Raw genomic sequence first — 20,545 nt, 5'->3', positions numbered from 1 at the left:
CTGCCCTCTATACTGTGATATCCAACTCTAAGAAGGAGCTGCTGGTAGTATTTACGCTAGAACTGCGTGAAGGAGAGAAACATGTTGTATTGTCCATGGTTATATTCATTTTATACTCCCTTCAACTGCTGTTAAACTTTAAGCCTATACATTTTCAGTGCACTGTGTAACGTATTAGAGAGCTAGTTACGCTGTAAGATTTATAGTCACACATCTAGTAAATATACAATATGTGATGCATTATTTTGGATTAAACCAACTAACAATATGACATTTAACTACCCACCAGAACATAAAATGTATGAAATTAGCTCCACTTTTACCAGCTGCAATATTAAAGTGATATTATATGAAATCGTCAATAATAATATACATTGACCTTTAACAGATATACTTGTTCAGGTGCTCATATCAGCCAACCACATCTCATCAAATCAGTGCATTAAGGCATGCAAGCATGATCAAGTTCACACTGAGCATCAGAAACAAACAGCACAGTGATTCCAGTTCATCTGGTTCAAAGCTTCAGTGAGGCACGCAAGATTTAAGAGGACTATTTAGGGTAAGTGCCCTTCTGTACTGTGCTCCTGTAAACCTGAACGTTAATCTGTCTGGGTTTTTAGTGTGTACTTCACTCAACAGGAAGGAGAAGAGAAAAGAAGTGCATTATAGTGCATATGAAAGGAATGAGTTACTCTTTAATGACTGGCATCCAGATGTTATTTCCCCTCTCTATGTCTGTTTTCATACTGTGAGCTGAGGTGAGGTCAGAGTTGGCCAGTAATCTATCCAAAAAGAAAAACACAAGTCAGGTGGCGGGGCGGAGAGAAGGAAGAGGGCGTGAAGGCAAAAAGACAAATGGAGTTAAATATCAGTAACTGCCACACTTTAACATCTGCACATCTCCACTGGCAGCTTCAGAGAGCGAATCAGCAGAGAGTTACTGCGGTGAAGAAGTCACACTACCATCGACAGCCGGTTCACATTAACAACAGGCAATTTGTCACCTTCAGCTAAATTCCAGCCATGCACACACACACACACACACACATGCACTCACATGTACACACACACACACACACACACACTATTTTCCCCTCCCTGCTTGAGTCTTTTTTTTTCTGTCATTTAAAAATCACATGACGAGGTGTGCGCTCATGGCTCACACTGTTATTTCTCCAACACTGTCTCACTGTGGAGGAAAGCCAACACTGCACTTTGCTTCCAGGAGCTGATGTAACACCAAACTACAACCAGAAGTAGTCATTCTGAACACAAAACAAAGCCTTTTAGGGTCTTTAACCTTTAATGTTTTCAGGATTAAATATTCTCTGCCATGTGCTAAACGAAGTTGTAAGTGCTGTTTTCGGTGGTTCGCTTCAGTGAGCGAGTGAGTGAATCAGTATCCATGAAACATTTTTGGGGAAGTGGTTTTTGACAGAAACAGGAAACTTAACAGTCAGAAGAGTCACAAAACACTGTCATCGAAGAAGACTGTAGCTGCTTCTAACAAACCATGGAATCTCACCAGTTTTGGACCCCTTTCTTCAAGTTGACTTGGATATCTGTATTTTTCCTCCCCTCTATGTGCTCAGCAGTGGATGCACCAAGTAAGCCACCACAGCTATGTTCTGACTATTTGACTGAGATGAATGTTTTCTGTTGCTTATGTGTGTGACTGACCCTTCAGTCTATAAATACCAAAAATAAGTGATTTTTTTTTTTTTTTTGTCTAAATCCAAAGATATTAAGTTTGTTCAATTACATAAAAGTCAGAAAACAATAATGGTTCACAGAAAGTTATTTTTTCAGTCCTTTTCCAAAAAAAAAACAAAAGAAAGAAATCAAAACTGAAAAATGTCATTGTTATTTTCGTTTTAAGGCTGCTCAGCATTGAATAATTTCCGCTCTAATATAAACTTCCATTATGTCCCCTCAAGATATCAGTCTGGAGCACACAGTCTTTGTGGCCTTTGAAGGTGAAGATCTCAATATTGCATATAAGTTGAAGACACCATCAATCGAGGACAATTTGACATGCTTTGATCCGAACCACAATCAAATATACCAGCATACCATCTCTGCAAAGACTGACAAACAGCAGCTGCAGCTGAAAAACCTGAAGATTTCAGGAGATTACTACTGCCAGTATCAAACAGTCAAGGTGCACTGGTTTCTTCGAGTGACAGGTTAGTACAAAAAAAAGAAAACGTAGATGAAAGATCAAACTGCAAGATATCTTTATGGCAGTTACTCGGTAGAACTGCCTTGAGATATAGTATGAGAAACTGATTAATTGTATTTCTTCAGTTCTTTTGCTGTTTCAGATAAATTGCTGTCCAATCATAGAATGACCACAATTTTGCAACTTTCCCTTCTTTCTCTTTTTGTTTTGTTTTTTTTTAATCTCCCGCCTTCATCAAATAAAGCAGAGTCCATTTTGTTTGTGTGTGTGTGTGTGTGTGTGTGTGTGTGTGTGTGTGTGTGTGCGTGCTTTCCAGCTGTGGGCTACAAAGAACCGGTTATTCCTGAGTATACAGAATTCACCACTGTGGCCATCATTACTTGTGTGTTGCTGATCTTCAGTGTGCTCGGCTCAGTGTATGTCTTCAGAGGGCATTGGGTAAGATGTGTCCTGTTATAAGCAACAGTTAAGAAATAGCATGTTGCAACACACCAGAGTTGCTTCATTATTTAATAAGAGATGTTTTAACAAAGGTTTTAACTGCACACAATTTTAAAGAATAGTTTACTGACCGGCAGTTTCTTGATATCTGGTTAATCTTTAATAATCTTTATTAATCATCAGTCATGCGACAGTAAGTTGAATGTGCTGGGCTGCTGATTGAAAAAACTACTTAGGCATGTCACCCTTAAAAAGGCTGATGATGTGAAAGCTACACTCTCATCAAATTGAATTAAAAACTGCATTTATCCTACTACATTTTCAACACAAATTCTGATCATACTTCAGTTTAATAAGTGTTTGTTTTCCAATAAGCACAAGTTTACTGCAAGTAACAAACAGCTGTCCAACCTCAGGCAGTTTCATCTGTGACTTCCAACCACAAAACCCAAATTAACGGAAACAGTTGCGTGATATGAATTTTGTAATTTCTTTATGTCCTCACAAATGGCACAGGGACCATTGTTACCGAATTACAGAATCATAACCATTTACACACTCATTTAAGCCAAATTTCACTCCTAGTGCTTTTTGGATCACAGTGCTGCCTTTGATACATTGACTGCACAATACCACAAGATAGCCCAGAAAACCTAATACCTTCCTTTATAAGGTACTCAATTTCATGATCTTGTTAGTGGCAGCGCTGCTTTCATAGCTCCAGCGGACTTGCATTCTTATCCAGCAAGAGCATTGGATACAAACATGAAATTGAACGATATTAGCTGTGAGAACAGTCACAAGGCACAAAACTGGAAAGAGAGCTGCTGTGAGGGAGCACGACACCGCAAGTAAACCCTTGTGTTTTTACTCTGGTTTGTGTGTTACTCACCTGTCATTCATTTTAGAAAGAGAAACTCACTGAATATGGAGGTGCTGGCAAAAAAACAGAGCAAAGCAAAGAAGAGGAATGGGAAAACAAGGAGGCCGACAGCGTGGATGTAACGGCTGTTCAGTCTACGTCTTTCTATGCTGTGAGCACCTCTCTCCTCATCCATGTATTTCACCTTAACTTCCTTACATTCATGTGTTCATTTTTCTTAGACATTGACATGAGGAATTTTCTCAGAGTCTAGAGCCTCGGCCCAGGTCTATTTATGATGTACTGGACCACTCACCTGGTGGCAGAGAGGAGGACCAAAACACAGCTAAACCTGAGAAAAAAGAAGTCAACAAAAAGGTCAGTAAACTTTGGGTCTTTTCACATCTGATGTTATCAGAGAAAATAATGTGGTGTGAAAAAAAAAACAAACAAACCTGTAATTGTTGACCTGCCTCTCATTTTGCCTCCACAGGCGGTGCAAACGACAAAAGACCAGGATGAAGGCATATTTGAGTCTGTTTATGAGAACTTTTAAATCATCTCATGAGTGTGGGATAGTAATCCAGTGTTTTGCTGTTTTATTCTAATCTGTGTCAGATTAGAGTGAAAAAATCTTCTTCCAATAAAAACAACAAAAAAACACAATGTAAAAATATATGCTCAAAAGACAACTTTTGGTATGACCACCTTTATTCTTCAACACAGCCTGAACTTGCTTAGGCAGCTTTCTGGTCATTTCCTTAAGTGGTCTTCAGGAATAGTTCTCCAGGCTTCTTGAAGGACATTAAAAGCTCTTCTTTGGATGCTGGCTGCCTTTTGTTCTGTTCTCTGTTAAGATGATCCCACACTGCTTCAATAATGTGAAGGTCTGAGCTCTAGGGGGGGGGGGGGGGGGGGGGGGGCAAATCATGACTAATAGTGTTCCATTGTGTGTGTGTGTGTGTGTGTGTGTGTTTGGGATCATTGTCATGCTGAAAAGTGAAGACACTGCCAATCAGATGCTTTCCAGATGATATTGCATGGTGGATCAAAATCTGATGGTTCTTTTCTGAGTTTAATTTGCTACTGTATTGTTAGTACTGATTTGTTGGCAGGTTAGCTACATTTTATTGTGTAGTGAGAGATATATATGTCGAGCCCTGTCACAGCTGGGATAGGCTCCAGCCCCCATGACCCTGAAATATCTGTGTGTGTGTGTGTGTGTGTGTGTGTGTGTGTGTGTGTGTGTGTGTGTGTGTGTGTGTTTGTGTGTGTGTGTGTGTGTGTTGAGGCATTTAATTGCTGTTTACCAGTGTGTTGTGTTTTATATGCTTAAAACTGATTACCAAATTTGTACATTAATCAAAAACAAACTTTAATTTCTCAAACACATGAAATGACGTAAAATCCGTGAGTTTTTGTGTGTTCTATCTTCCGCTGAAATTTATGAAATAACCCAAAGTCTTCACGCCTCAGCAAATGTAGTTAACAGCTAGTTACTTTTCAATAAACGTGCCTCTTCTGTTGTCACCTGTTTCAGACTTTCTACTTTTTTTGTATTATCTCCTTATTTGGGTATTTCCTTTACGACAAGCGCCACGCTCTTGCCGACGCTGACCAATGAGATCGTGAGTTGAGGCTGCTGTCAGTTGGATTTCCTGGTGTGATTTGTTTGCCTGCATTGATCATGGCTGCGGAGGGTGATTTTCTGGCGAGATACCGAGCTGTGTCAAATAAACTGAAGAAGTAAGGCTATAAGCTGGCTTTGTTTCAAAAGAAAGACGAACGAACATCAGGATTAGCTAAACATTACTTGGCCTGAATGCGAGGTTACGGTTTGCAGCTAGTGCTAATAGGCTAAGCTAGCGTTAATATTACAGTTTTGGTGCTCGGGTGTATGTTTGTTCTGTAGTGTAGCATCTGGTAGTTTTAGATGTTTAGTCCAGGCTCAAGAAAAAAAAAAAACCGGTGAGTTGCCGGTGCTGTTGGACAGCTAACCCGTAACTAGCGAGTAGCTAGCCACAGTGGCTAAAACCACCGACTTTCTTGTGTTTATCCAGCTGGTACACAGTTAGATGCGTCTAAAAACGTCTTCAAATATAAAAATGCTCGTTTTCTTTTTGCAGGCGTTTTCTCCGGAAGCCCAATGTGGCGGAGGCGAGTGAGCAGTTCGGTGAGTGCCCCATTAGTCCATCTACCTAAATGTTGTGATTTAACGTTGCGCCTATCACAACAGTATACACACTGTATAGGACCTATAGTGTAGCACAGAAGACTCGTCACCAGGCTTTCCCTTCACCTGTGCTTTCAGGTCAGCTGGCAAAGGAGTTGAAGCAGCAGGACTGCCTTCAGTATGCAGCCTTCTGTAACCTGGCCATGGCTCGGTGAGTGGATAGGTATTCAATTCAATTCAGGCTTATTTATATTGTGCCAAATCACAACATCAAGCACTTCAAGGTGCTTTATACAGTATGGAAAAGACCCCGTGGTATTCTGGAGAAAACCCCAACAATCAAGCGACCGCCCATGAGCAAGCATTTTGCAACAGTAAGAAGAAAAAACTCCCTTTTAACAGGAAGAAACCTCCAGCAGAACCACGTACAACAGCAGTATTTGTCTTGCAGAGATAGAGCCACAGAAATATCCCTAGCATTGTAATAAAATACTTTTTCTTTAATTGGAGTTTAAGTTAGCCAGCCTGAACAACCGGGGATCAGACTACCCCTGACCACTGCCTGACACACATCATGCCCATCCTCCTACAGCATCCCCTGCGGGTGGTGAGCCCACAGGAGGGCGGGCCCATGCCACCTCTTGGGGCTGCGCCCAGGGGTAGGAGCTCTTGGCTGGCCTGGGAACTCCTCTGTGTTCCTCCAGATTAGTTATAGCTGGGGAAAGAGAGGTCTGGGCTTCTCTGCTTAGGCTGCTGCCCCTATCACCCATTCCTGGATAAGCGGCAGAAAATTGATGGAGTTTAAGTTTATCAAGCATAATATGTGTTATCAAAAAAGAAACAAGTTTTATGTTGTGCAATGCATTTTGAGTCTTTGTTTTAAATCTGTTTCTCATAACACTATTTTAATCTCTTCTAAAACCCAAACATGTTCTGTGAGTAGTTTTCAGTTCTGATTGATTCCTTTTAGTCAATGGTAGGATTGGTACTTTATTTACTGAACACAAATGAACTCACTTGTACACCTCAGAATTGGTTCAGTTTACTGCCAGTGCCACCAAAAAAAAAAAAAAAAGACCATGCAGAGACTGACTGAAGTCGATCAAGTCCTGGCTATTGACATCTGAGTGGGCGGAGGTAATGAGATGAGGTGCTCCAGTTTGCACTTGTGCCATTCTTGTGGCATTTTGTTTATACATATATTACAGTGTTGGTCTATAAAATCTATTAAAACACAAACTTGCAAAATACTAGGAAAATGTATAGATTTATACTAGACTATAATAATATTTTTATTTTTTTATTTTAGAGAATTTGATTTTCTATTGCATGGCACTGAACAGGAGTGGCCCTCCTATCTCATTGTACATCCTGTATAATGACAATAAAAGGCATTCTATTCTATTCTATTCTATTTCAAATAAGGTAATACAGACTCATTACCTTTGTGGGCCATGTGCATAGTCCCTGCACAGTAACTCATTCCAAGCCAAGAAGAGCTCAGTATTTATCAAGCTGATCTTATCAAGTTGATGTTACTCCTTTCACCTCGTGAGTTTGGGTGTCATCAGTGCATTCAAATATATTGACAAGTATTTTGTGTGTGGCCAGATTTTGCAAACATGACAAAAAATCCAGTCATGAAACTTAATGAGCTTTTAGCTTAGATTTGTATTTAGTCTGATTCCTCAGGCAGGCCCCCTTCTTATGATTAAGGTTTTTGTGTGTGTGCGTGACTGCATACAGTGTAGTTGTCACAGGACAGTGTTAGTATACTCAGTTTATTTACAAGTGGTTAACAAAAGAATAAACTCCTCAGAAACAAACCTCGAACAGGGGGGAGATGAAAAATAACCTGACTTTACGAAACTTGACTTGACATGTGAGGAACGGCGGACAACAACCAATGACTCAACAACAAGCAAAGAAAACACTGGACTTAAATACACAACGAGAAGAGTGGGAACACAGGTGAATCACATTACACCAGGGGTGTCCAAACTTGCGGGCCGCTTCCGGCCCCGCCCACTTCCGGTCCGCGAATTGATGTCAAAAATAACAGACAATTTGGCCCTTTAAGTTACTTTTTTGACATTTCGCCTTCCCCTCCAATTAAGAGGATTAAGCGAAATGTCAAAAAAGTAACTTAAAGGGCCAAATTGTATGTTATTTTTGACATCAATTCGCGACCGGACGTGGGCGGGGCCGGAATCGGCCCGTGGGCCGCAAATTAGGACACCCCTGCATTACACAGACGAGACAAGAGGAAGCAAAACAGGACATGACAGAGAACAGACGACTTATCAAAATAAAACAGGAAGAAACCTAACATTGTACACAGACTAAACACCTAGGAACAACACATAAACACGGGAAGACAGAAACCATAATAAAACAGGCCCAGGACCGTGACAGTAGTAATATTTTTCACAGCCTGCTTCTGTCTATGGGGGTCAGTAAAGAAGTGCTTGATTTGACTGATGTTCTTGTAGAAGACTGGAAGCAAATCCCTAATGCTTGTTTCCAACATTTCTGGGATGCATGGGGAAACTTATACATGAGATATACAGATACAGGAGAGTTGAGAAACTTGTTCATAATCATTGTTTTGGGGTGAAATACTCAAGGATCACACCCAGTTTATTGATCAAATATTCACATGCTCGTCCTACATTCAGATCATAAAAGATTCAAGATTCAAGTGTCTTAGATCTTGAAAATGTTGGAGTTACTCATTATAGTTTTACCACATCACACTGATGTGACTGATAAGTAATTTGGAGGTATTTTTCCTACATCCACTGTCTGAATTTTCTCACAAATTATAATTTTTGATAAAAAAGTAGGGGTTGCATAACCTTGCTCCTGTGATAGATGAGATAATAAAAATTTAACACATTCATCTTTATATTTTTCACAATTTATTAACTTACCTCTCAAACGTAACACAGATCCTTTATTGTTTTTAAGTTTAATAAATCTAATATTTTTAGCTTAGAATATTAATAGGTCTGAGCAGATGGATACATTGGCTTGTTTAAAAAAAAATAAAAATAAACAGTGTGTGAGGTTGTTTTAGAAAGGTACAGTCCATAGAGTGATGAGTCACCACTATTGGTCAGCAGTAATCCTAATTGGTCCCCGGGGTGAGCTAACCGTTTATAGTGATAACAGTCACCCATCAGCTGCTGTTACACATCCTCTGTGTTTTGACTGCAGGTGTGAGCAGACTCTCTTTAATGCTCCTGGAGAGGCGCTGGCGTTAACTGATGCTGCCCGCCTCTTTCTCTCGTCTGAGAAGGAGAACAGGGCCCTGCAGGCTCCGGGCTTTGATGAACACCTTCAGGCTGCACTCAACTGCTACAGCTTCGCCATTAAGGTATGATGATCTCTAGTTTTTGAACAGAGTTTTAATGCCTGATGCAGTAAATTGACTCCAAAAAGCTCAGCAAATAAAGCACATTCAGCATGGAATATTTCAATAGATCTGGGTCTGGAGAAAAGATTGTGGAGTACATTCCTGTATTGTGACTAAATTCTGATGTACAAATGAATTGCAGGTGTATATTGAGATGAACCAGCCTGTGATGGCAGCCAGCCTGTGTTTGGAACTTGGCAACGCGCTCAAGGTGAAACTTTTGATCAGAGCTTCAAGCTGTCTCTCAGGATAAATGACCCTGAATTTTTCTTTTTTTTTCCTTAAAGTTTCCATCCGGCAAATGATGGGAAAAGTTATTAATTCTGGCCCTCATGTCTTCCTCAATAGGAGATGAACAGACCAGGAGAGGCTATTGTTCATTATCAGAGAGCTGCAGAGTTACAGACACAAACACCCATTGAAGCTCTGCTGTCAATGGGAGAAATGGCCACGTGTAAAATCCTCACCCGTGAGTTCTGTTGGTTCTGATTGAGTAGCTGCAGCTTGTTTGGTCCGTATACACGATTTGACTTTCTGTTGTTAGTTTGTATTTCTCATGTTTGTTTTTTTTTCTGTTTCTTTGATTTTCCAGGTGATTATGATGGTGCTTTGTCAGTGTTCACAGAGATGCAGCTGATGTGCCAGGAGAGAGGACTGCAGCTACCAGGCTCCACCACCCCTGTTGGTGAGCATCTGATAGAAATTATATCAGCAGGACTCTTTTGTCAAAATGGGGATTTATTAGATACTTAGCAGTTTATGTTTATTTGCTAAATCTGCATCCAGTATATCTTAAATGCTTTAAAACAGCTCAAGATAAAAACTGGGATTTTTTTTATAGGCAATATTCCCTGATAACTGTCTTGCTTTCTGCTTTATTGATGTTGCATTTTATTTACACTGAGAGGAAAAGTGTCTTAATTTCTCCTGTAACTTTCCTGGATACGAAGGTGCATTTCTGGACATTGTAGCAAAGTGTGAGATATCCCGGGTTCTTCTGCTGATGTTGCTTGAGGTAAGCTTGTCAGTTCTACCGATGATACAAACAATACTGTTAAAAAAAAAAAAGTCCTCTCACTGTAACCGTGAGTGGAAAACCATGTTCAACGCAGTGTTTTTTTTAAAGTAGGTTAGATTAAACTTTATTAATCCCTTTGGGAGGGTTCCATCAGGGAAATTAAAGTTCCAGTAGTACTTCTACATTATAGGCACACAAGCAGAAATATAGTCAGTCAGAAATATACTAGAATAAATAAATAAATAATAAACAAAGCTACAACAAAGACAAAGAAGATATAAAAATGTCTGACAGATGATGTGGTATTGCCCCTTGATATTGTATTATGCACACTTGAACAAGTTTTTTTTTAAAGGTAGTTGTAATAAATACCTATAAATTCAGTCTTCAGATACTTTAAATGCACCTCGAGGTAAGAAGAGATGCTGGTTTATTTCCTTAATGTATCCTGACTCCACGTGCGGTACACAGCTTGACATGATGTAAGACTAAAGCTACTAAAGCAAGGATTTCTCATATGGCAACTTTGGACCCTCTGTTTTCACATCTATTCACTGCATCTCACACTTACTTCTCACAGGGAGGAGCTGAGACTCGAGTGAGAGAGCTGAGGAGACACATTAGCATAATGAAAGCACCTGTTGTGTGCAGTATGTAGAGTATTATTTATTTAATCCACAGACATGCAGCAGCATAAACACCCACCAGTACTTTAGTGTCAAACAGCCCTCTGCTGGCCAAATGGTGAACTGTTAGGAAGCAGAACAGGTTTTTGTGCAATTAAGCCATTTTAAACCACCACATTATTTATCCAACACTTTGCAGTAAACGCTGTGCATCTTGAAAAATTTAGGATTGCTGGTGCAGAAGACTTTTAATGGTCTGGCTTTGGTGGCTTTTTTTTTTTTTTTTCTCTCTCTCTCTCTCTGCAGCCCCCGCCTCAGAAGTTGTTACCAGAACATGCCCAGACTCTGGAGAGATATGCATGGGAGTCCTTTGACCCTCACAGCCAATGTAAATTCACCTCAGCACTCAACTATTTATATAATAGTATATAATAATAGTGTAATACAGTATAATAATGGGTCACGAATCCTGTGCAGTTATTTGAAATAAAGTAAATGTTGATTTTTGTCCTCTGCTTCAGTGACCTTCCTGTCTGAGGATGTTTTCCTGCTCCTGCAATCTGTAGTGGTGAGTTTCATGATATACATTCTTCTTCATTTCACAGGATTTCCTGAGTCTTCCTGTCTCGGACAGGAAAATAATGGTCTTCACGGCCTTCATATGACAGTGATATATTGTATATGCTGAAGTTTGTTTTCCATTGGTAGTGATTCTTTTTTTTCCTGGCTGCAGCATTTGTAGTTGTGTAGTTTTTCTTCCCCTGGCTTGTTCAGTCTGGTGCAATAGAAATATTCAGTTTTTGATCCATGTTTAATTGTATAAAGTACATGTGACGTATTGCACCATGTCAGTATTTATTTAACAAAAAATTCAGCCAAAATATAGAAGCAGTGTGTGAAAAACCCTTACTGATTCCACAGGAATCAAGAGGGTTAGTTGCAGCCAGGTGCTGCTATTAAAATGCACTTGATTAATTGATCGTCCATAAGTGTGAGCACTTCTATAAAAGTTTTGGCAGTCTGCTGGTCTGCAGCATTCAGGAACACAGGAAAGACATCAGCAGTGATCTTAGAGAAGCAGCTGTTGCTGCCCATCAATCCAGGGAGGATTATAAGGCTGTTTCCAAACAATTTGAATTTCTACAGTGAGAACAATTATTTACAAGTGGAAAATATTCAAGACAGCTGCCAGTCTTCCCAGGAGTGGACGTTCCAGCAAATCAATTCCAAGGTCAAACCATGCAATGCTCAGAGAAACTAAAAAACCCAAGAGGTATATCTCAGACTCAGTTAGCAAGTTAAATGTTAACATTAATGATGGTACAATTAGAAAAAGACTGAACAAGCATGGCTTGTTTGGAAGGGCTGCCAGGAGAAAGACTCTTGTCTAAAAAGAACACGGTAACACAGCTTAGGTTTGCAAAGTTGCATCTGAACAAACCACAAGACCTCTGGAGCAATGATCTTTGGACAGATGAAACCAAAGTGCACATGTTTGGCTATAACGCACAGTGGCATGTCTGGTAAAAACCAAACAGCATTTCAGCACAACTACCTCATATCATCTGTCAAACATGACTATGGTGGAGGGGTGATGATTTGGGCTTGTTTTGCAGCTGCAGGACCAGGGCACCTTGCAGTCAGAGTCAACCATGAACAACTCTGTATACCAAAGTATTCTAGAGTCAAATTTGAGGCCATCTGTATGATAGACAAAGCTTGGTCAAAATTGGGTCATGTAACAGGACAATGATCCCAAGAACACCAGCAAAACTGGAACAAACTGGCTGATAGAGAAAAGAATGAAGGTGTTGCAGTGGCCCAAAGTCCAAACCTCAACCTTAAGGGAGCTGTGCATAAATAAATGCCTGCAAATTTTAGTGAACTGAAGCAATTCTGTAAAGAAGAGTGAGCCAGTATTCCTCCACAACACTGCGAGAGACTGACAGTCATACAGAAAACAATTACTTTACATCATTGCTACTAAATGTGGTTCTACAAGCTACTGAATTGTGGGGTATAGTTTGTTTGTTACACACTGCTTCTGCACTTTTGTTTAGTTCTTGTTAAGTAAACATTGACAGTTTAATAACACTGTAATATGTCACGTGCTGCGGCTCATCTCAGGATGTCTTTACGTAATTTTAAGACCTATTTTTTTATTAGGGCCTTATACATCAGACCTTAGAACTGTCAGAGGGTGTACATTCTTTTTACTGTGGCTTTATATACATCTAAAATAAATTTATTCTGATAAATTAATGTAGAGCGATTCTTAACAGAAGAACAGTCTGTATGTGGATGAATGACTGGCAACAGAGAATAAACACTGACAAGCCTGAGGCCTCGTCAGCATCCTCTGAATCTGCAGTCATGTTTTTATTAGTGAATAACAGCAAATCTGTTTTGCAGATGGCATGTCAGGAGAAAGACACAGAGTCCCTCAAGTCTCTTCAGACTGAGCTATGGTAAGCATTCTTGCCATTGATGGTATTGTTAATTTCCATCATGTTAGAAGCATTTTTTGGGTTTTTTTGGCTTCTTAATTTTCCATATTGATCACGTTTTATGTGGTTTTCCCCTCACAGGCCGCTTTTGACGGCTGAGCAGAACCATCTTCTCCACCTGGTGGTTCAGGAGCGCATCACACCGTCTGGTCAAGGCATTTAATAAAGTCCAGTTTTTATTCGCTTCCTCTGGGAACGATACTTTATATAATGGAACATTCCTGTTTCTGAGTGGGTCTGTTTTAAGGCCTGAAGAAGGGTTGTTTTCAAAACTCCAGTGTTGTAACTTGCACTCAGAAGAAATGCTAAACTTTGTCCTTATTGAGTCACGTAGGTTTGGAAATCTGTAAAAATCCAACAGCACTGTCTTTGTTGTCCTCAGATGTGAAGGTTTTTGTTTTCAGGGTGCTTCATTAAGACTAAATGTTTGTGACTTTAAAACTGGACCACTTCATATGTGTTTATGTAAAAATGACTGTTTCAAATCCAGAAGAATTTACTGTATTTACAGCTGGTAGATAAAACATGAATGTTTTATTATTTTTATTAATAAATGACATAACATGGCTTAGATTCCAAAAAAACAAAATCTTCTATTGCATAGTTCTGTAATATGTTGAAATGAAGCCTTTGTCCTCCATCCCTGGGTCACCTAATGTTCACATGTACAAATGCATGTACTTTTTCTTAAGATAGCAGCCCACTACAGACACATAATCTAAATGCAATAGAAAAAAACCTCAATACAAAATGCAACAAAAACATATATGATGGCTACAATGTACATAGACTGATGTATAATGTATTTTTTTCTAGCTGTAAAATGATTAACATGATTAAAGCTACTTGTACTGTAAATGAAGGATTGTCATTCCTGATTGTTCAAGTACTACAACAAGAACCTTATTTTGCCAACATGCCTCACCTTCTCACTCAGTTTTTTAGACCCCATCAACCTTTTTGTATCTTAAAGGAACAGGTCAACATTTTGGGAATATGATTGAATTTTACACCAAATAGGAGATGAAAAAATTAATAAGAATTGTTTGACTTTTCACTCTAAAGAGGACCAATATATATTTATATTTTAAATATCTTGTTATAGTCATAACACTTCAACTAGTGACTGAGACCATGAAGAGTTTCCTGAGCCGTTTTGTCACCCCCTGCTGGTCATTAGAAAGAATGCATCCCAGAAGCTGTGACCATCTCTTATGAACAGTCTGTGTACTGCACTCTGCAGCCAGCTAGCTTAGTTTAGCATAAAGACTGAAAATGGGAGAACAGGTTTCCATCAATCTGGCATCACCTCTAAAGCTAGGACTTCCCATTTTGTTTGCAACTTAGCCAAAAATGGTTATTTATAATTTATACACTAGAGCTTTTTTTGAAAAAATGTCAGCAAAAAAATGTGAATGTACTCTTCAGCAATTGTTTCAGTAAACTGAAACTGACCAAAATCTTTATATTTAAAAACAGTAGACTCATCAATCTTGTCATCTCTTGGCAAAAAAAAAAAAAAAAAAAAAGCAAATTACAAGCATTTCTCAAAATGCCAAGCTATTCCTTTTAAAGTACTTATGTCTTGTGGACTGAAAATTCCTATTTAAGACAAAATAGCTGATTTATTAGTTAGGGTTATGCTGCCAATAATTGAGGCACTGTACTCACATTATTTAAAAAAAAAAAAAAAAACATTGTTGAAAGAAAAAGAAGTGTCTCACACTTCCAATGTTAGCATTTGCTCCATTTCATTTTTTTTAATATATATATTCAAAAAGCAGTATAGAAAATGGCTCTCATTAGCAATTGGACATTTTGGTACGTTCGTAGCTTCAGATGGTGTTCAATTTTTTTCTCTCCCAATTTTAAAAAGAGGAACGTGAGCCCTGCCCTCATTCTGTTTTCCCCCTCACTCTTTCTTCTTACGCAAGATGAGGTAGGTGATCGCTAAGGCGAAGGTGAGGCCAAACGAGATCCACGCCAGGATGTAGCAGTGTCCGTAACCTCCGGGTCTCTCATTGACGTGGAACTTGTCCGTGTAGATTGAGGCTGCTATCATTATACACAGGCCTGCAGGAGAAAAAGGGGGCATTGTTATTACACGCACCAAGACAAGGCAATCAAAAAGTAATTATTTTTCTATTATAAGATAAAGCTCATGATGTGTCCAGTGCAATCACAAGGAAATGAGAGACATGACACTTTCACCTTGTTAATTTTCCAGTGTTATGAACTCATGACACTCGTACTTTGTGTGAGTTTCTCGTGCACTTGTAGCACTCTGCGATAATCCATAATTAACTTACAGTGTGAGATTTTAATCACTTGGAAGTTTTTGTATGTCTGCCATGGTGGCAAAAAAACGACTTGGGTTTGTTTGTCTCTTTGTTAGTAGGATCTGAATGAAAATGTTGAGTCTTGACCAAACCAAAATGCGGCCAATGGCCAAAGACAAACTTTGAAAGACCTTCAGAAAGCCTGGAGGAGATCTATTGCTCAAGACCACTTTTTAAAAAGTTCCAAGAAACTCTGTCTCCTTGGAAGCAAAATATAAAGAAATGGGGGTAGTTCAAGACTTCTGCACAGTACTGCAAATGAATATATTTTCTAGACTTTGCTTCTAAAGTGTGAGGATTTGGTGCTTTTTTTGCACATTGCCTGCAAATTGAAAATGTTTGGGGCTGTTGCTGACAAATACAGCACACCTGAGAACACTGGAGCAGGTGACTAGAAATTATCATTTTAATGTTCGACCATTTTCTGAAATATTAAAGAGAAAGGAAGTGTCTAAAAGGAGACAATTACTTGCAGACCTTGTTACATTAACAGAAGGAGCATGTCCTTAAATGTTTTCTGTGACGCCGTGAACTACTGGAAGTGTAAAAATCTTTAGTCTGTGACATCGGCCATCAGGTCACCTAAAAATAAGACCCAACAGTAGTTGTACTACAGTGCTGTAAACTGAGCAGTAGGTTGGACCAGCTTGATTTTGATTCCACTGAAAACCCATCTGTGTTTAATTTAACACCAATACGCAGACACACTATACATGCTGTGGCTGACCTCAGCTTCCACTGATTTTGCATAGATTTTCTTTTGTCTGGGACGAACATGCTCACTTTGTTGGAGATTAAAATAAAACAAATGTCATTGATCTGATAAATCTGCTTCCTCACATTCTCTGAGAGGCCAGAACATCAATGTTGTAGCAGCTCATTCGGCTCACGATCCATCACAGTTCACCGGTTATTGTAATGTGTGAGGTACGGAAAGAAAGTGATTAATTTTCTTGTCATTGGTTGGCTGTATCGTACAAACTAATGAGAATTAAAATCCACTGAGAAGTCAAGGAGTCTCGCAAACAGTCATATCGAGGGCAAATTAATCTTGTTCACCACCAAATTAAAGTATCTGTATTCAGAACTATTATGATGACATGACAGGGCTGCGGCTATCACTTATTTTATTACTCGAGTATTCTGGGAGGGAAAAAGAGTTCTGATAGCATTGGATCGAATGGATGAGGTAGATTTGGTGTAAGTTCATGTGTATGTGGTATGTGTTTTTGTGCATGCGTGTGTGTGTGTGTGTGTGTGCACATGTTTTAAGTGTGCTAATGAATGAGTAAGAATGTGTAACTGTAAGCATGTAAGTAGGTATGTGCTTGCTGCAATGAAGAAAATCAAGCATATCAACATTCTCAGAACTGAGGCTTGCCCTGTGCATCCATGCAACATTTTCTGCTGCAGAAAACACGTTTTCTAACGTTACTGGCCCATGGGTATTTTTACTGGTCTGCGGGGCCAAAAAAATCCATACAAGATATAATGTAATAACCTGTTTCTATTTTATATTAATCTAAATCTGCTAAATATTTCTAAATAAATATGATCCGGTTTCCTCCCACAGTCCAAAGACATGCAGTTACTGGGGTTAGGTTAACTTGTGATTCTAAATTGCCCATAGGTGTGAACGTGAGCGTGAATGGTTGTCTGTCTCTCTGTGTTAGCCCTGCAACAGGATGGCAACCCGTACAGGGTGTACCCTGCCTCTCGCCCTATGGCAGCTGGGATAGGCTCCAGCCCACCTGTGACCCTGAACAGGATAAGCGGAAGAGAATGGATGGACGGTCTAGTGCGCCACATGCCCCCCTTTAGACTCACCCCTGCTTGCTGCAGGTATCACTGTGACAGAAAGTGGGACGGATGCCTAATGCAACAGTGTGTCAGACTAAGTTAACAGCTCATCTGCATATTTTAACTTTTAACTGTAGCTTTAATGTAGATTTTTCATCGTGTGAAACAGACGGCGGGTGGATGGGAGCAGCTACAACATTTGTATTTCTACATGTTGGAGCTTGTTGATCAAGTGGTTTAATGAAGGACTCCCACCAGCTTTTTCTCGGTAAAGGTTTTTATGGCAATTCCAGTAACAAATGCTGCTGTTTTGGACTCTAGAAAAACATTTTTTCCCGCTCCATCTGAGTTCACCGTCTCGGTAACGGTTCCACCTGTTTGCTCTTCGCAGCGCGTGTTTGTGTGTAGACAGACTCCAGCTTCATTGTTGAACTACTTAAACAGTGACAACTGAGTGCCATAAACGATGCATTGAAGCAAAAAATTTGCATTGAGGTTTTTTTTTTTTTTTTTTTTTAACAGCTGAGTTATCTGGCAACTTTACTCATGTTACCATTAAACCCCAACCACACCTTCCTAATATAGCCGTCAACAAGCAGGACTGCATCCATGATCATGACCAATAATATGATGATCATTGCCATTGAACAGGATACACGCGCTCTGCAACAAGCCGATACTCGGGCTTCCTCCCACAGTCCAAAGACATGTATAGCAATAAGCTAACTGGTGATTCTAAATTGGCTGTAGGCATGAATGTGAGTGTGGATGTCAGGAGTGAGAATTTGGTGAAATTGTATGTAGCGTGTGTGAAGCTTATGCTGTGAAAATGAAAAAATGCCCATGAAATGACAAATGTGATCCTGACCTCAAGCACAATTTGGATGAAGACCCGTTATAAGATCATTGTGTGTAAATCTGATTAAATTCTACCCAATACTGAAGGGGGAATAGTGATTCTTGTGAACCGAGTACAGACAGATGCCTCACCATGGAATGAGCTTCATTGGTCTGTTGGCCGGATGAGCTAAAAAATGTGCTTAATTATTAAATTACCTCCTTTATGAGGCTAGAAAGATTTAGGCCCCGTAGTGTCATACTAACTTATTTGGTTAGTCAGAAATAAAAAGACTAAAATCACTGATGTTTCTTGACATTGTTGTACTCAGTCACACATTCAACACACATCCTCCACAGAAACATACAAAGTCAGGCAAAAGACATGCATATAAATCAATAGTTCTTATAGCTGCAAGTCACATGGGACTGCAGGTAACTTACAGGCGATTAGCTGTAAAATGCCAGTGAAGGTGAACCTCTGGCCTTTGGGCAGGGTGAACAGCTGAGCCAGAAACACAAACAAGGCAAGGATGGTAAAAACACAGGCCAGCACTGAAGTGGCCTGCACTGTCTGGAGATAATCATCTGCAGTGACAAGACAATAAAACAGGCACAGAGAGAAAAGGTTCAACAATAACACGGGCACGAGGACATATTAGGCCTTTATAATCTTATGTTTTGTATTATTATCGCTACCCACAGATCTATTCATTCACACACTGACAATATTTACTACAAACAGTTTAATACAGTACTTGTTTCCTCATCATTGTTGCAGTTTATCGTCACATTAATTATGAGGAAAAAGCACCATCATTAAGAAAAATACCACAGAGTTTACCTTCTGGGGAGTCTTTCAGGTTGGTGTAATGCCAGACTTTGTGTGTTAACTCCCACTTGCCCCACAGGTCAGTTGACACGGAATCAGTGACCCACCAGGCCTGATGACAAAGTAAAAGAAGATCTATTTAATCACACACACATCTTTGGAGCTCTGCAGATTTGTAGTGCGGTTTTGACATTTAACTCCAACATGTGTTAGTTGTTACACAGGGTGTAGAAAGGCATTTATGAATTCATATAAAAAAAAAATCTTCTGATCTCCTTCATTTAATTCATAAACTAAATATATATATATATATATCTTACATTGTCAATGCTGGAAACCAGGAGCAGGATGATAGTAGTTACGTGAAGTAAAACGATTCCTGCCAGCATCCACATTGTGGTCTTCTGAAAACTGATAATAGGATGGGGGAGGCACACCATTATTTATTTTGCAAGCACAGACGTATGTAACACGGACTCGTGCATGAGGGAGTATCAATTACACACACACACACACACACACACACACACACAAAGCGAGAGAGAGCGCCAAATACTGTGTCAAAGAAGTGACAGAAAGCCGTTTTATACAAGTCCAAGCTTGCCGCAGAAGTCCTGCAGACACTTTCGTTGTTTAAATAAAAACACATCTGGTGTCAGACACACCAATGCCTTTATTCTTTTCTATAACATTTATTTGTAATAATTAAACAGCTCAAGTTAACTGGCATCCATTACTGCGCCCGTAAACCTGCTTTGAAACTCCTTTTTTCAACTCTTTCGAGCGTTTCCGTCGACAATAAAGGCGCGTTTGTTTAGACGGCATTTCCAAATGGGTGCCGCTCCGTGACACACAGGCCCCGTACTGTAGTCAACAACTTTAAAAAGAGCGCGAGAATACGACGACCGAAAACAACAAGCACATCTCTAATTTATGTGACCATAAATAAAACCCTCTTTACTGTTAAACGCCATGTTAATCTGCCAAATTTGCAGTTGCGCGTCTTTTTAGGACTTTCTGCGCTCACGGTCAGTCATAGATTTCTAGCGCTTAAACCCACTTAAATGTTCCCTATAGACCTAAAAAAGAACAATTCAACCATCTGTGAGAGAGTTTCACAGAGTGGTCCGTAAAACTTTACTTTTCTAAATGTACACAGTATGCAGAAATGTTACCTGGAAGCTCTTTAACGCGCGGCGCGGGAGTTATTTGGGAATGTGAAACTTTGTAGACCCACCCAGCTTTGAATTCACAGCACACACATCACTGTGTTTTCTCCCGTCGTTCCCATCTTTCCCTTCACCAAGCCCCACCCATAAGGTTTCTTCAGGGAAAAGTCCCTATGAAATAAAGGGTGCAGATCTCCTTCTGCAACTCTAGTCGGTGCGTAAATGCGTATAACGTCAGAGCGATGTATATATAAAAAACACGACTGCTTCAAATGCATTGTTTTTGCTTCTTCTCAAGTATTTTTCCCTACAAGCTGCTTCAAAGTGCACTTCAGGTG

General features: G+C 39.6%; 3 protein-coding genes across 3 annotated transcripts; 2 read left to right on the top strand and 1 right to left on the bottom strand.

The window, feature by feature from the left end:
- The first annotated feature begins 1,272 nt into the window (after positions 1–1,272).
- nfam1 (NFAT activating protein with ITAM motif 1) lies at positions 1,273–4,376 on the top strand. Its single transcript, XM_030741773.1, has 6 exons — positions 1,273–1,610; positions 1,941–2,189; positions 2,502–2,623; positions 3,535–3,660; positions 3,756–3,866; positions 3,982–4,376. The coding sequence occupies exons 1-6, from the start codon at positions 1,517–1,519 to the stop codon at positions 4,042–4,044; spliced, it is 765 nt and encodes a 254-aa protein (XP_030597633.1). The 5' UTR covers positions 1,273–1,516; the 3' UTR covers positions 4,045–4,376.
- A 737-nt stretch (positions 4,377–5,113) lies between these two features.
- Positions 5,114–13,748, top strand: f8a (coagulation factor VIII associated). Its single transcript, XM_030738040.1, has 12 exons — positions 5,114–5,234; positions 5,615–5,661; positions 5,800–5,872; positions 8,881–9,040; positions 9,222–9,290; positions 9,428–9,548; positions 9,672–9,764; positions 10,030–10,094; positions 11,030–11,111; positions 11,245–11,291; positions 13,136–13,191; positions 13,312–13,748. Exons 1-12 carry the CDS (start codon positions 5,176–5,178, stop codon positions 13,391–13,393), a joined length of 954 nt encoding a protein of 317 aa, XP_030593900.1. The 5' UTR covers positions 5,114–5,175; the 3' UTR covers positions 13,394–13,748.
- LOC115786041 (epithelial membrane protein 1) lies at positions 13,746–20,347 on the bottom strand. The gene is made up of 5 exons (XM_030738052.1): positions 20,214–20,347; positions 19,359–19,449; positions 19,051–19,150; positions 18,651–18,794; positions 13,746–15,303 (listed from the first exon to the last, which is right to left on the bottom strand). Exons 2-5 carry the CDS (start codon positions 19,431–19,433, stop codon positions 15,143–15,145), a joined length of 480 nt encoding a protein of 159 aa, XP_030593912.1. The 5' UTR covers positions 19,434–19,449; positions 20,214–20,347; the 3' UTR covers positions 13,746–15,142.
- Between the last annotated feature and the right edge of the window lie 198 nt (positions 20,348–20,545).

This window comes from Archocentrus centrarchus, chromosome 1 (assembly GCF_007364275.1).
Source record: "Archocentrus centrarchus isolate MPI-CPG fArcCen1 chromosome 1, fArcCen1, whole genome shotgun sequence".
In the NCBI taxonomy this organism is placed as follows: Eukaryota; Metazoa; Chordata; class Actinopteri; order Cichliformes; family Cichlidae; genus Archocentrus; species Archocentrus centrarchus.
The sequence above is the reverse complement of the archived record's forward strand: the minus strand, read 5'-3'. Positions and strand labels throughout refer to the sequence as shown.